General features: G+C 43.0%; 1 protein-coding gene across 1 annotated transcript; it reads left to right on the top strand.

Moving 5' to 3' along the window:
- The first annotated feature begins 8,472 nt into the window (after positions 1-8,472).
- LOC119163691 (oplophorus-luciferin 2-monooxygenase non-catalytic subunit) lies at positions 8,473-15,391 on the top strand. The gene is made up of 5 exons (XM_037415749.2): positions 8,473-8,627; positions 10,846-11,230; positions 12,502-12,748; positions 13,348-13,534; positions 15,148-15,391. The coding sequence occupies exons 1-5, from the start codon at positions 8,624-8,626 to the stop codon at positions 15,321-15,323; spliced, it is 999 nt and encodes a 332-aa protein (XP_037271646.2). The 5' UTR covers positions 8,473-8,623; the 3' UTR covers positions 15,324-15,391.

The following is a 15,391-nucleotide window of genomic DNA, read 5'->3' as shown; positions in this document are numbered from 1 at the left end:
CGCGTGTGAACTCTCGGATAAGCGAAGCCGAGCATGGTGTTGCTGTCACAGAGTAAACCCATCGTCGCCATCATCCTCATCCTGATTACGCCAACGGCATAGGGCAAAAGTCTCTCCCACGTTGCTGAAGCCAGGCTGGCGGTCTGATTGCCGAGGCCATAGCTACTAACGCAAACTTCTGAACCTCATGTACCAGCCCAATTTTCTGCCTTCCCCTCGCACGCTTGGTTTCTATTGGAATGTAGTCTGCTACTTTTCATGACCAGTGGTTAACTTGCCTTCTCGCTTCACCTCCTGCCAATGCTCATTTCTTCTTGATTTCGTCTAAGATGTCTTCAACATCAGTATCTTTTTTGACCGACAGTGTTCTTTCCTCGTTTGTTAAAAATACCTCTATAACATCATCTCACCATGGCTCATTTCGGCATCAAAGCGCAACGTACTCTTTCTTAATCGTCAACCAGTTTATTACTGAACCCAAAGGGTTTCTTCAAAACCATACATTGCGTAGTAAATGGTGACCACAATATTGCAACAACAATGAAGTGCCGACCATAGCTATGACTGTCTGCCATAGTGGAGCCGTGTTTAGGTTGTTCCGCTGCTGACCTGAGGGTCACGGGTTCAGTCCTGGTAATGGCGGTGGCATTTCTATGGAAGCAAATTGCTAAAGGCCCGTGTACTCTTCGAACCCAGAGCACGTCAAAGCACACCAGAGTGTCTGAATAAAACGATGAAAGACAGTACGCTTCCGCATGACCGGAAGCTAAGCAGCATATCTCCAATATTTACAGCGGGTAATCGGTCCGTTCCTTCAAATCATCGTCGGATGTCTTTAACGTTTACACCTTGTAAGCTGTTTGAGCACATATTATACTCTAGCGTGGTGACATATCTTGAAAACAACTCCTTTTTTAAAAATCAACATGGCTTTCACTCAGGTTTTTTCTTTGAAACACAACTTTTTGAGTTTACAGCGGACCTCCACTTAAACCTAGACTCTTTATTTCAAAGAGATGTCATCTACCTCGATTTTTCTAAGGCGTTCAATAGCGTTCCTCATCAAAGACTTATGCTTAAACTTTCTTCCCTTTATCTAGACCCACTCATACTGTCATGGATACAAGCCTTCCTTACTAATCGATCCCAATACACAGTCATCGGAGGTCACCGTTCCTCGACTACAAATGTAATATCTGGCGTACCTCAAGGCTCCATCCTTGGCCCTCTTCTCTTTCTAACTTTTAATAATGACCTTCCCTCAAGTGTTACATCTTCGGTACGTCTTTGTGCCAATGATTGTGTCGTTTACCGCCGTATATCTGATGGCTCTGATCGACTTGCCCTTCAAAATGGTGTAAATGTGATTGAAAATTGGTGTTCTTTATGAATGGTTTTCCGTAAGCGTTCAAACCTAAATTTTACTTATTTCCTGCAGTCTAACCATCTCGCTCTAGCAGAATCATACTGATACCTGCTCCCCAACAGCAAACTAACATGAACTGACCATATCGCACAGCTTACTGCCGATGCATCCAAAACATTAGGTTTCATCAGAAGATTCCAGTCCTACTCACCGGCCTCAGTTCATAAACTCGCCTATGAAACCTACTTCAGTAGTAAGCTCGAGTATGCATCTCCAATTTGGAATTAACACCAATCTGATTTAGGGGACACTTTTGAAGCCATTCAAAATCGCGCGGCTCGTTTTATAACCTCCGAATACAATTTCCGCCAAGTGTTACTGCTATAAAATCATCACTGTCTCTCACCCCTCTGGATCTTAGATGAAAAATAGCACGCCTTTGTTTATTTCACAAACTGTATTTCAATTATTCTTACTTACATGGCTCCCTGCTTCTCCCACCAATTTGTACTTCGCACCGTCACTTCAATTCTTTGAGTGTCTAAAATTTAAAAGGTTTAACCAACGCTTTTAACAAATCCTTCCTCCTGTTAACAATTGAGGATTGGAATCGGCTTCCAAGTGCAATAGCCAACGAACGAAATACTGTGAAGTTTCAAAACGTACTCGAAACTCATTTTAAAACCGTACCGTCATAATTTCTGTGTAGTAAGTTGCCTTTCTCTAATTTTATATTCATGCTATTAGTTGTATAACGAGTATTGTTTTTATTATTGCCCTGTATTTTAATTCTTGAATTTAACCTACTTTATGTTCTTGGTCTGGAATTGCCTTTGTGCATCCGTGTTCGACACCCCCCCCCCCCACCCTTATGCAATACCCCATAAGGGGCCCTTGAAGGAAAATAAATGATGATGATGATGACGGATAGTGCGCGGAATGTTCAGGGCTGCACAGTAGGTGGCAGAGTGATCGACGCACGATAAAAACTGAGGTTGTGAACAATGCATATATTCCCGTAATATGGCGCGAAAGAACGTACCTAAAGCGCTGTGATGCCAGCGCTTTGCGCAAGTTACCATCACCTGATCGCATGGCCAGCAGAAGGGAGAAAAGTAATTGATACGATAAGGATGTTCGCTTGCAGCGATAAATACAGATATCAAGCGTATGTTGAGCACCTCTTGTCTAAGTTTTCTATGAGTGAGTCGCAGCGTTCACTCCGAGAGATTGTCGTCCCTTGATGCACCACTGTTTCATTGAGTACAACTCTAGGAATAAAAAGTCACATGTTTCCCCCTTTATTTATATAAAACGACTCGAAGGTGGAAGCTAATTCCTCCTTCTAAGCCGAAGCTTTAATTAATTTCCCATCTTTCCTTTTGCTTTCTGCACCTAACTCAGTTTTGCAAAGCTTCCAGGATCGCAGTGATGGCTGGTTTTCTGCACCTGACGTGGTTTAAGTTTGCGTTGCCTCCGTTATCACCTCACCTTTAACAAGCGAAGATGTCACGTGGTGAGGGCGACACGCAACGTCGCATTATCTGAAACCATCGTGATGTAACAATGACTTCACAAACTCGGCAATCTGTGACGTCCTCAAGACTTCTGAGAAGAGGTGATCACGTTGTGATTTTTTGCATCAATCGAGGTCCCGGGTTCTACCTCGCCGAAGGCAGTCGCATTTCGATGGATCCAAATTACTAGAGGCCGATGTACGGTGCGATGGTAATGCAAGTTGAAAAATATCAGAGGGTCCGAATTTCTGAAGCCCTCTACTACGGCACTCATAATCGTGTCGTGGCTTTGGGTCGTAAATACCAAGTAATATTATTAACCCGAAGACGGAAGCCATCTGGTGCTGCTCTTTACGGCTATTTTTGCACTTGGCGCTGCGCAAAGGCCACAATTTTTTTTAGTCACGCGCATGAGCGGTAGTTCTACGTATTCGCTTTACGCGACGCGGCGCAGTCACGTACGCCAACATCATTGCGGGCACTGTCTACGCCACGCTAAAACTGTTCACGTGCATAGACATAACCATAGATTTGAACGACTACAGGACAGATTAAACCATGCGCCGGGGCGGGGTAGGCATGACCCTGTACTTAGCTGATTAAGAAAGGGGAAGCCTTCCTACTCCATTCGCCTACACTCTTCCTATGTGCACACTTATGATAACGCTAAAAAATGCTAAAACTGTGACTGCAAGAGTGAACATGAACAATGGCGAAGGCATGACGATTGCGAGATCGTGACAGGGGCAGTGGCGTGAACAAAATGATGACGTGTAGAGGTTCACAGAAAGACCACGATAATCATCATGACAATGGCGATCGCAAGACGAATACTAATTTATGGGTTTTAAGGCCTAAAAAAGCACCATATGTTTACATGATTATGAAAATTTCAACCACCTCGAGTTCTTTAATGGGCACCTAAATCCAAGTACGTGGACTCCAAACATCTTCGTGTCAGTGGAAATGCAGGCACCGTGGCCGGCATTCAAACCTGCGACCTGCAGGAGAGCAGTTGAGCTGCATAAGCGTTAGACCACGCGTGGAATATAGCAACGACAAAGCGACAGTAAAATCACGACGCGATGACAAGAGCTCGATTGCACCTACAGGTGCCGGGGCGTGCCCGCTGATGTTGCGTTGCAACGTAACTATACTGTACCCACGACATCAGCAACATGAAGAGCGCCTTTAGAACAAGGAAAGGGTAGTCGACTGACAGAAGGGCTACGGACTGCTCCAAGAGCAGCAGGACGCATTCATGCCTAGCGTCTTGCTATGAAACGATGACGCTAAATGGGCGTTCTGGCTGAGAGAAACACTACGAGGCAAGAGCGCTGGCTCTTCTTCAGCTATGCCGCCACGTCGCCTCACGTCAAGTCTCGGCACCGATCTCCGACAACACGGAATAAGAATGGCAACGCAATGCAAAGAACAAAGGAGCAAATCCCGCATGTATCAAGCTTATGCTTTCTGAAGTGCACTGCACTTAATGAACTGGCTTGTCTATCAATTGACCTGGTATGACGTAGTCAAGCTCAAAGCAAAGTGCTCAATACATGCATGAAATATGGGTAGCAATGCTCAAAAGCAAGTTAAATAAACAAACGAGGCCTAAAGCTTTATAAATACCGACAGTAATGAACGATTGAAATACATTACATAAAATGGCTAAGGATGCTTCGGCCCATGCTGATGACTCTTGCGCTGTGCAATAGAGGGGGCTACCATTTGGAAGAGTGCAGCATTGCTCCTTCTCCTCGTCCTCAATTTCCGAGAGACAGAAAGAACGTTTGTTTGCACACAGCAACAAGACGGGGGAGGAGGCTTCGGTTTCTGCCCCCGATCATCCCCCTAGCTATTGGGCAGAATTCCCTGGGATTCATTGATCTCGTCTTGTCTGAAACCGAGTTTCTTGGTGCTCGGTTACGGTCAAGGCGAGATCAATGACTTGACACTGTTCTTCGGCGTCGTGGCTGTGTAATAATCCCTCCCAGAATTATACGTTTCTATTTGAATCACTGTAGGAGGAGCAGTACTAAACCTGCAGCGCTATTAAGGTGCGCACATCTGCTGTTGAATCCTTCCGGGTGCCCTTTTCTGTACAGGTGAGGGTTCAGAAACACCGCAGTTTGCAATTTTCGCCACATAATTTCCTTCTTTTAAAGGCTATAGTCTTTCTTGGGGACCTTCAAAGCAAAAAGTTTGATCTGTCTGTCTGTACATTTATCTGTTTGTGCACCCTTAACGTTACCCTAAACGGCACTAAAGTGGCCAAACGATACTCCAAACTACCGACCCCATCAGCAGCGCCCACCAATATTGCTCACGAGTCAGCGTTCATACTTGTGCAATTGTCAATTAATGATCAAGTAGTGCACATATCTAAGGCACCAAAACAACGCGTCAATATTCTGTATGTGTGTCTTGCCAGAAGAGGCATACATAAGTAATTCTAAGGACCGTAGCGTTCATCACGTTGCGCTGACCATGCGACGCTTGCACGAAAAGGCAAGTGTTTCCAACGCTTTGCTAAGACGACACTATAGTGGCACCTAACCGTCGCCTTGCCTTCTACACCTTTTCACCTCTGAGATGGGCTCACTGGGCGCGTGCGCTTCTTTTTCAAAAATAACTGCCAGATAGCGCTCGTTTCTGATGTGTGACGTGACTTGATGCGCTCGTTCGCCTCCGCTGCACGCTCGAGGCACTCTAACGCAGCACCTCCAGAATACTATTCACCTATTTTCTTACTCAAAACAATAAATGAACGTTTTGTTCACTCTCTCCAGGCGCAACACTATCGTCTTTCGACGACATTTGCAGTGTAACAAGCAGATTCAGGTCCATTTTTTTGTTCAGCTGCTTAGCTGCCTCTGGATAACTCTTACGGTGTAACTTATAATGTGAGGTGATTTCCTGAAGCGTTCGTCCGTCAACGAACTGATCTTTGGCTTTTTGTCGCTCCATTGGCAGAGGAAAATTAAATTTATGAAACTCGCTGGATACGACACGTATCTCAACTCTCGTAACCATCAAGAAGCCGATAAAGCCCATATAAAATCATCGCGCAAATTTGATGACGAGTTTGCGAATCTTCTTAAGAATACTCATTCCGGGAAAAGCCTACATGCCTATCTTCAACATGAACGTCATCGCAGGTTTGATAAAAGGAGCAGGTTGCATTGATGAACAGGAATTGCTGTGTGACCGCGTTGCGCACTTCTTTCGATTTTAAAGAGGTCGAGTTGCATTTGGGCTGTTCTTAATTCAAACATGAATTGTTCAGACGTTAACAACTTGTTTGAACGGAACTACCTACGAACAGCTCTATATTTTCTGGACAATGATTATGGCCCAACACCGTTGTTCCAGAGCAGTCCACTTGCGATATACGCGCTAAATACACCCTTTCATCATTTAGTTGAGCATTACCAAAGATCCTCTCAAATTTATTTATTTATGTATTTTAAGAGTACCTTACAGGCCCCTAGAGGCATTGTGCAAGGGGGCAATACAAGAAAGAGTTTAAAATGTGTGAAGTCTACAACGAAATGATCAAGATTACATGAGAGCTACATAAAAATTTTACTGTAGCATAAGCGGGAACGCAAAATGTGATATGAATGAATTATGTGCTATACAAGAAAAAGAGGCAAAGAAAGAACACGCTTTGAATCATTACAGCTCATTTACACAATACAATTTGGCACATTAAATATGAACAATGTTGTTAAAGAATCGCCGAGAAATTATGCAGCTGTTAATAGAAATTTGTAACGTAAAATTGCTCCCAAATGACAATAATAGCTATAAAAAACAAGAAATAGTCGTGGTCGTCGGCGACAAAGGTGGCCCGCTGTAACTGAGTAGGAAATTGGGGGACAAAACCACATCTTACGACAAAAGCTAGTTGTCAAAAATTCCTCCCGGTTTTATACAAGATAAAATACAAAAACTCAACTACAAGAACTCAACTCAACTTATACAAGAACTCAACTACAGTTCATCTCTCTTGAAATAAATTCTTACAATGTTTTTGAAAAGTACTCCGTGTATATTTCTGTAATACTAACTGAAGTTTTTCCACGGTCACTCAACACCCACTTTTCAGCCTATTATAGAAATAACTGTGAGGGTGGTGGTTCCAATCAGCAAGTCAGGATTTGTTTACACTCTGCAATATTTATTGCGTTGCATGGATCCCTATCATTATGCTCATGTTCTTTATACCAGCAAGCACATTTGTCAAGGCTTCATTGGTCGAACATCACCAGAGTGGAACCACCTTTCTGAAAATAATGTGTCTACTAGTGATAACTCGTTGTTCCCTGATGCGTCAAGCAACGTTAACTGTATTACCATTCTATTTACTTGTATATCATATGTGCCAGACCTTTGTGGTACCATTACTCACGCATTTCTCCTACAACACAAACTCACTTCATAATTTGTAATAGCTTCTCAGTTTTCTTGCTAATTGTAATATATTAGTACTGAATCACGCTTAATTTATTTCGTACATCTTTTCAAAGTTAATTGTAACTCACTTCTCTCTGTAAAGACTTCTTGGGTAATCAGGGGAAAAAAATAAACACTGTTTCAGTTCTTTCAAGCCAATAAGTTTGATCGAAAGCCACTGATTTAGAGCAGCCGACTTGCGACAGTTGCAAAAAATGTGGTCTTTCATCGTTACTTGGTGTAAGACCCAAGAGTCTCAATTGTTCTGTAGCACAAAATTTGTTTGAATTCGTTGCGGATGATAACTGGGCTCGGAGGTTGTTTTCTTGGAGCAGCTGACATAGAATGCTTGGATAAAACGTGTTTTCTTACTAATATTTTTTTACATTGCACAACAGATTTTAGAAATTTGGTTGATATACTACTATTTGGATTCCTTGCGAATGACAAGTACGGTTGAAGGATTTTCGCTTCGGGCAGCTAACTTGTGACTGCTACGAGAAATATGCTGTGTGATCATTTTCTGATGTAAACAGCGAAAAGCCTTTCAAGCTTTTGTCTAGACGTTGTGGTTGCAATTCCTTCCAGCCAATAAGTGCAGCAGGGGGTTTTCGCTTTAGAGCAGCTAGTTTGTGACGACTGCCTGAAGTACGCTCTTTTATCTTTTGTTTTGCCGTATTGCCTGAATACATCTCAAATATTTGATAATACAACAGCGTTTCAATTCATTCTTAGTTTATTCAGAGCAGCTGACGCGTTTACTGCGGGAAATATGCTCTTTAACAGTTTCTGGTGTATTTCACAGCTTTGCGGCCATCGAGCAATAAGCCGTTTTATCAATTTTTACTAGCACCGCTGCCGCATTGCGGTGTCAATGCGGCACGTCAGGACATTGTGTGGAGATAACGCACAGTGTCAGATATCAGTTTTGCTGTCCACTATTACCACTCTCTCCGTGAGCTCTTTTACTCTCTCTCTCTCTCTCTCCCCTCCAAATGCCCACACAAGCACATAAAGGCGCACTTCCGTTCGCAACAAGCATACTGACACAACAACCCTCATATACAAAAAAATAATAAATTAGATTTCAAACGTATAGAGTAACATGAATGGTCTGGTATTCTTTGGATTACTCCTACATGACGGCCTACGATAGCGTGCCGGTGACGTAGCGCGTCTTTCATAAACAGCGCCCTCATAAAAGAATCACCGTGTCCGTGAACGTTAGTTCTCTGCTGAGGATCATCTGAGCTTTGCGTGCATCACAGCGTCACAAGCGATGGGTAAGTGGCTTAAATCAAAACTGTGAGTTTGGGTATTATAGTTATCTAATTTTGAGAGCTTAAACTATGAAAATATACCAGGCTTTAACAGCCGAATAAGGGACTCTGGATTGATTTTAAACACCTGGGTTTGTTAACGACCGCATTAACGAAAAGTCATGTATGTTCTTGACTTTCCTACCACAAAGAAGTTCATTCGACACGGCTGGGAATCAAACCCATGTCCTCCACATTAGAAACGCAAAACAGTTGTATGATGGTTTGGTTTGTCGCGTGTAATTACCGTTTTGTTTTGTCTAAAAGATAGCTACGATAAAAGATCTGAAGACGTCAATATTCACAACTAAATTTCTTGTGCGGAGTCGAGGTCTCTGGAGATGTGATAGTTTTATAATTTACACATTAAATTGCCTGTATCAGGGCTTGCAATATTGTAAACTGCCTCTGTATTACTAAAAAGGTAAATATTATAAAGTTCCCGCTTGCAGTTAGCTTTATTTGATTTACAAGTATAGAGGAACAATTGGAATTCGCTTGCCGGAGAAGTGGCACGGTTCGTAAATGTCCTAAAGATAATTACTTATTAGTTATGCCTCTAGTTATTATTTAAATATATACGCAGTTAGACGTCTTTGTTATGTAGTGAATAAGATGGGCAATTTAAATTTTGTATCGCATATTTCCTAAAACAATTTCGATCTTTTAAGCAAAGTATGGTCTCCAAAGACCTCATTTTTTCGCGTTGTACGCTGTAGAGACGTTCAAATGACACGTGAGTACAAAAAATGATTTCAGTATCACAGGAGAAACCACATTTAATCAATTTTCCGCCTGACATTCAGCGACCACACATCAATGTTTCGCTAACAATAATGACGTCACAAATTTAGACTATTTATCACGCCACATTGACGTTACCTCTCGTAATTGATGATGACGTGTAGGTTAATACGACAATTGCCGACATCCATGCCCCGTGATTCATCTCCAGGCCTCGCTCAATCTCACAGTTCCGCAGTAGGCCTCGCGACGTACCGCCAAGTCTCACCAAATCTCGCAAAGCACAGTGTACTCTCTCTCTCTTGTATGAGCGTCGGTATAACGAATATTGCAGAATAACGAACTAGCAGAATATATCCGGTGGTTTTTCCATCAACTCTATGCAAAAAAAGTTTCAGGTAAACTTCTGAATAGTGAATAATTTACATTAACAAAATTGGTGAGTGGGCCTGGGTCCATTTTTTAGATTGATTCAACAAGGTTGCTCGTTATTCAGCTCTACTGCAGGCAGGTTCAAATGGTGAATCTCTCGCAGAGGCTGTTAAGAAATGTTGAAAATTGCGAAACTTTATGCGACAACCAGTGAAAAAGAACGTAGAAACATTGGACAGCTTTGCCTCTCGTGTTGTAAGGGAGCCAGTTCAAATTAGACTTGCAGGAACATTTTCAAAATCTATGGCGTTTCATTCTTCTGAATGGGTATTCGCTGTACCCAATGCTGTTCAATATTCCAGCGAGTATTCAAAGGCACGCCGAAATCATCGACAAATTAAAACTCCATCTTCATGTTTGAGCAACGCCTTATAACTGCCTCAGATGTGCTACACGAGCGCATCGTTCTTTTTCTGGCTCACTGTATAGCCCTGTCACTTGACCACTGTGCGGGAAAAAATTGTTCAGCCTCGTTGTTCTTGTGTTTAGAAAAAGTGGTTAACGATTTAGAGTACTAGGTACTCTACAATTGAAGCCATCGCATCAACGACGATCTTGTACGTCAACGATTACCTCTCAACAATCGGTGTAGGGCGGAAGCTTCTTCTTGTTGCCCTTTTAGTGCAGTTTGTACTTATAATTACATTTCTGTGTATCTTTTTTAGCTACATTTTAATGTTCTTTTCTATCTTTTTGCACATTGATATTCAGTTTTTCAAATCTTTTATTATGTTAGTGCTTGTGTTGATTTTATGTATGTATACTATTACCCCCTCAACCTATGTTGTGCCCTGAGGCCTTTAGGTTACATAAATAAATAAATAAATAAATAAATAAATAAATAAATAAATAAATAAATAAATAAATAAATAAATAAATAAATAAATAAATAAATAAGTGATTTCGTTGGGTCTCTTAAACCTCGCTCTGGTGAGAGTTCACTGTATAATGTTATAACTCTATACGTCTCATCTCTCTCTCTCTCTTTTCGTGGTGTCTCTTGCAGGGCGGTGGAGCATTTCTCTGGTTATTGCTGCTTCGGCGTGCGCCGGTATTGCGCTGGCAAACTGTCCGGACGCGGCCAGCTTGACTCCGTGTACGTGCGACCACGAGGGCATGAACTGCATGCGCGCCAACAATACGGCTCAGCTCGAAGAAGTCTTCAGAAGCGGAAGCGAGGCCACAAGAGAGCACAACCAGTTGTGGATACAAAGAACCCCCATAACGTCCTTCCCGGCAGGCGTGCTGGGCGAGTTCAAGTTCGAGGAAGTTCACGTCGAGCGCAACGCCAATTTGACCTCGTTCACGATGGATTCTCTGGTGCACTTCAGGGAGCTCCTCAACATCCTCAGTCTGTACGGAAACGCACTTCGGACGTTCGAGTTTGGCAAGTAAGCACTTGAAGCTTCTATTTCACATAGTTGGTCGTATTAAAAAAAAAGCGAATGTGCTTCGAGTGCCTTTGTTCCGACTTCATGGTGAGAAAAAGTACAGAACATCCATGAAGCTCCACGAAGGCAATCATGGCGAGCACGTGAAACTAAGCCCTAATGTGCATAAGGATACGCTGAAGTCACCGACTGCATAAAGAATTTGTGTCTGTTGGTGTTTTACACGGTTCCGGCAAAATTATGATCAATATTATTGTGCTGTTAAACCTCCGTTCTTTGTCCAAAATGTTCCGACTGTAGCCCTGTGCATGAATGCCAAAGGAATGGACAAGCTTCGCGTTTAAGAAGTTTCACCGCTAAAATGAAAACACGCAATACAGAAGACACTAGAGGTGTAGGGTGTTGCAGTAGGGGGACGACGGCCGAACTTCAACACAGATTCGTCTCCTTGTCCCCCTCTCTCACCCCAACTGAATGACTGAAGGAAAGGCATAGCCCAATAATTGCAACAATAAAAATGCGGCATTTAGGTACTGCTCACACTTCAGACATCGGCATCAGAGTGTAAAGGCGGGACGTTGACCATTCAGGGAATGCAACAGCAGTCGTTTTCGGCAAATATTACAGCCAGACAACCTGTACAGCACCACGTCATTAAGCAAGAAAACGGAAGATCTGAGAGAATATATGACACTGCCTTTGGTCCACTCCCCCGCCCCCCCCCCCGCTTTTCATGCCACTGGGTCCTGGGCGCTCGCCTATGAACTCAAAACAGCACTACCGTCTATCAAGTAGTTAGTTGTGAAAAGATCAGAACGCAAAAAAGAGTACGCGAAACAACTTCTAGTTGTTTGTACAGTGTTTTAAGAGGAAGTTCTCTCTGATTAACCCTGTTGAAGTTGTTCTGGCGATGTCCTGTTTACTTTGAGTCCGACAAACTGTACTTCCAGTCACCGCCAACAACGTTCTCAAGCTAAGCAGCACTGGGTTTATCGTAATGTATTGGCATATGTATCCACACACTTGTTGTAGAAAGAGAGAAAGAGAGAAATATTTCAATGAATAGCTGGGTATATTTGTTTTTCTTTTCGCCTAACATGCTACACCCGTGCTGTATGATTATCATGATATATAAATTGATAACACATAATGCATTGAACCGCGCACATAAACTACACTATTTACTAGTCTCATTGCGGCTAGTGACTTGTGTGCACTTCTCGTCTCTCCGCACCGTTTTGTAAAAACGTTGTGGCTGGACACAAATGCAGGTTGCGGCGTTTCCCGTACCTTCAAGTCCTCAACTTGGGCGCCAACCAGCTCACCAGAATCCCCGACAACGCTTTCCGAAACAAGTATCTGGAGAGGCTGGGACTGAACGCTAACCCAATAACGTTCATCGGGCAAAGGGCCTTCCACCATCTCTCCAGTCTGAAGCATCTCGACCTAAGTGGCACAAGGGTGACCACTCTGGGCCCATACTCGCTGTCCGTACTACGAGCACACCCAGAGTTCGCGGTAAGAAATCCACGAGAAACACTGTGCGATGACCTATATACATAGGTGTGAGCATGTCGATGCTTTTCTGGGTCGGCTTTGCTCTTTTGTACAAATGTAGTGACCTCCCGAAGAGGTTGGTCAACACAATCGAGTGGCGATTGAACTAGCATCGGCAAAACGAACGTGTCCCAACTAACTAAGAAAATCGTAGGACGGACTTTCAGCATGTTACACGTGCCATAACATTTTGCCTCGTAGGTGTAGCCAGTGCCTTTATAATGACTGTATATCTAACCACGAGAGATAGAGAGAGAGAGAGAGAGACAGAGAAGCGAAGGAAAGACAGGGAGGTTAACCAGGTCGCACCCAGTGTGTTATCCTACTTAGGGAAGGGGTAAGCGGGAAAAGTTGTGAAAGAATGTACCAACACAAAATGAATGCTTCAGACGTACTACCCAAAACATCCGAGCGATGAAACCTAAGTTAAGTTTTGCACCATTGGAAAGCACCTAACAGGTGCTCTTTTCACAAACATTCCAAAAGACCAATCACATCTGATCACTTACTATTTGGATAGCACGGTTCCAATATTGCTCAACTAACAACGGCTTTCACAGATTGATCTCGACAACTCTGGCATCGGGTCGATCCACCGCAACGCCTTCGATTATGCCGCACCACTTGTGCTAAGTCTGCGCAACAACCGTCTTGCTACTCTGGAAGAGAACCCATTCAGGCCTCTCATCGAGCGCATGTATCAGAACGCCCAACGAACGGGCACCCTACCTGTCATCAACGTCAAAGGTAAAACAAATCATACATCTTTAGTTTGTCATATAACAAAAAAAAATTAAGGAACTCTAAAGCTGCACCTTTATGAATTGAATGCGATAGCGGCACTTTCTTGTTAGTGCGTACTTCAAACACTCGGGACATAAACCATTTCGAACGTGCTATGCGTCCACTACGCGGTCTTAAGAAAATGGGCAAAGCAGCGTGTGTGCCTTTTGTAGTGAGTAACCGACTTTAAACCACAAAGCCAATATGATAACCACATGTTCTGACGCCCACTGGCAATGGGCGCTTCCACCAAGCATTATTACTGCAATATTTCATGTCGCATTGCGAAGGATGCATACAGGACGCGTGTGTTTATAAAGCATGAAAGTTCCCTGCACTGCATTTACAAGCAGAGGAATTTCTTTTCACTGAATTCACATGCACACGCTTGGCCTTGTGGTAGAACACCCGCTTGCCGCGCAGACGACCTGGATTCGATCCCCACTATAACCCAAACGGCGCTGCTTCAATCCCCAATCTCACCAAGGATTTTTTCTTAATCATTGTTAAATTTGCAGCGTTCTCGAATAACCAATCAAGTACACGGTGATTTTTCACTCAAAACTAGCGACACCGACATCACAATTTCTGCGAAAGAAGCTGTTTAACACTGTCGCGTTAAAAAATTATTTCTGACTTGTTTCAGTTTGTGGGTACAGCGAACGCTGTGCACAGGTAAAAGTTCGAAAAATTGTCCTAGATCGGCTTCAGCTATTAGAAAACCCAATGACTCTGGGTAATGCTTGAAAGTTTAGTTGAACGGCTATATATCATTTGAAATTGTTTTCAGTTTGAGTACCTTACTGATGTTCAAGCTAGTTTTATATCCTACACTGCAGAAATAGGCAGGCTTATGAATCGCGTTGACCATAAGCTGAAGATAACCGCAAAGAACCAGACAGCGGAATCAGTCAAGGAACATCTAAGTGCTAAGGGCATCTTAGCTGAAATAAAGGAGAATAATGATTTTTTAGAAGGGAAATGTAGCATGACGAGAAGATAACCGCTGTTCTGTAAGCGATTAACAACCTGGACAAAAGACAGGAGGGGTAAGCTGGAAGTTAAAGGAATAGACGAGATTTAGAAGTTCGTGGAGATAGTGCCGCTGTTAGCACAGGACTGGGTAAGTGTGTAAATAACGGGAGAGGAGGCCTTCTCCCTCCTGTGAACGTAGCCAAACTGGTGCTAATAATTATTGCCTTGCAATTTCTCGCAGGCATGGTGAGGAGCGAAGACAAGCCAATACAAGTAGCTTTATATCAGAGATATTATTGTATCCTAATGAATTACTTGTAATATGTTCACTTCTGAAAAATTTCATACTCTTCAAGTTTTAAAATCATGAAACCAGGATGGCCTCTAAAATATAAGTGCATGTTAAGATTACATTCACGACGTTATATTTATTTCCTCCGTTCTGGAAAAGTACAACATATATGTGGCCCTGCACATACCTAACCATTTAGTGCATGTTAAGATTACATTCACGACGTTATATTTATTTCCTCCGTTCTGGAAAAGTACAACATATATGTGGCCCTGCACATACCTAACCATTTTGTTTCTGAAAATTGCAGGAAATCCTCTGACATGCCGCGGCTGCTCATACAAGTGGCTGGTTCATTACAAATCATTTGCCCAAGTACGGGCCATCCTCTACGACTTCCAGTGCCCGGACGGTTCCGGCCTGTCAAGCCTTAGCGACCACACAATTGCTTGCCGTACTTCCTGGAACTTCGCGAACATCGGCTGACGAATTTCAAACGCACAAAACGCGCATCAAAACTCACACAGTAAATAAACATCGTCACCACCATTGTC

The sequence above is a fragment of the Rhipicephalus microplus genome, chromosome 9, assembly GCF_043290135.1.
Source record: "Rhipicephalus microplus isolate Deutch F79 chromosome 9, USDA_Rmic, whole genome shotgun sequence".
Classification (NCBI taxonomy): Eukaryota; Metazoa; Arthropoda; class Arachnida; order Ixodida; family Ixodidae; genus Rhipicephalus; species Rhipicephalus microplus.
Note: the sequence above shows the minus strand (reverse complement) of the source record. Positions and strands in the feature narration are given on the sequence as shown.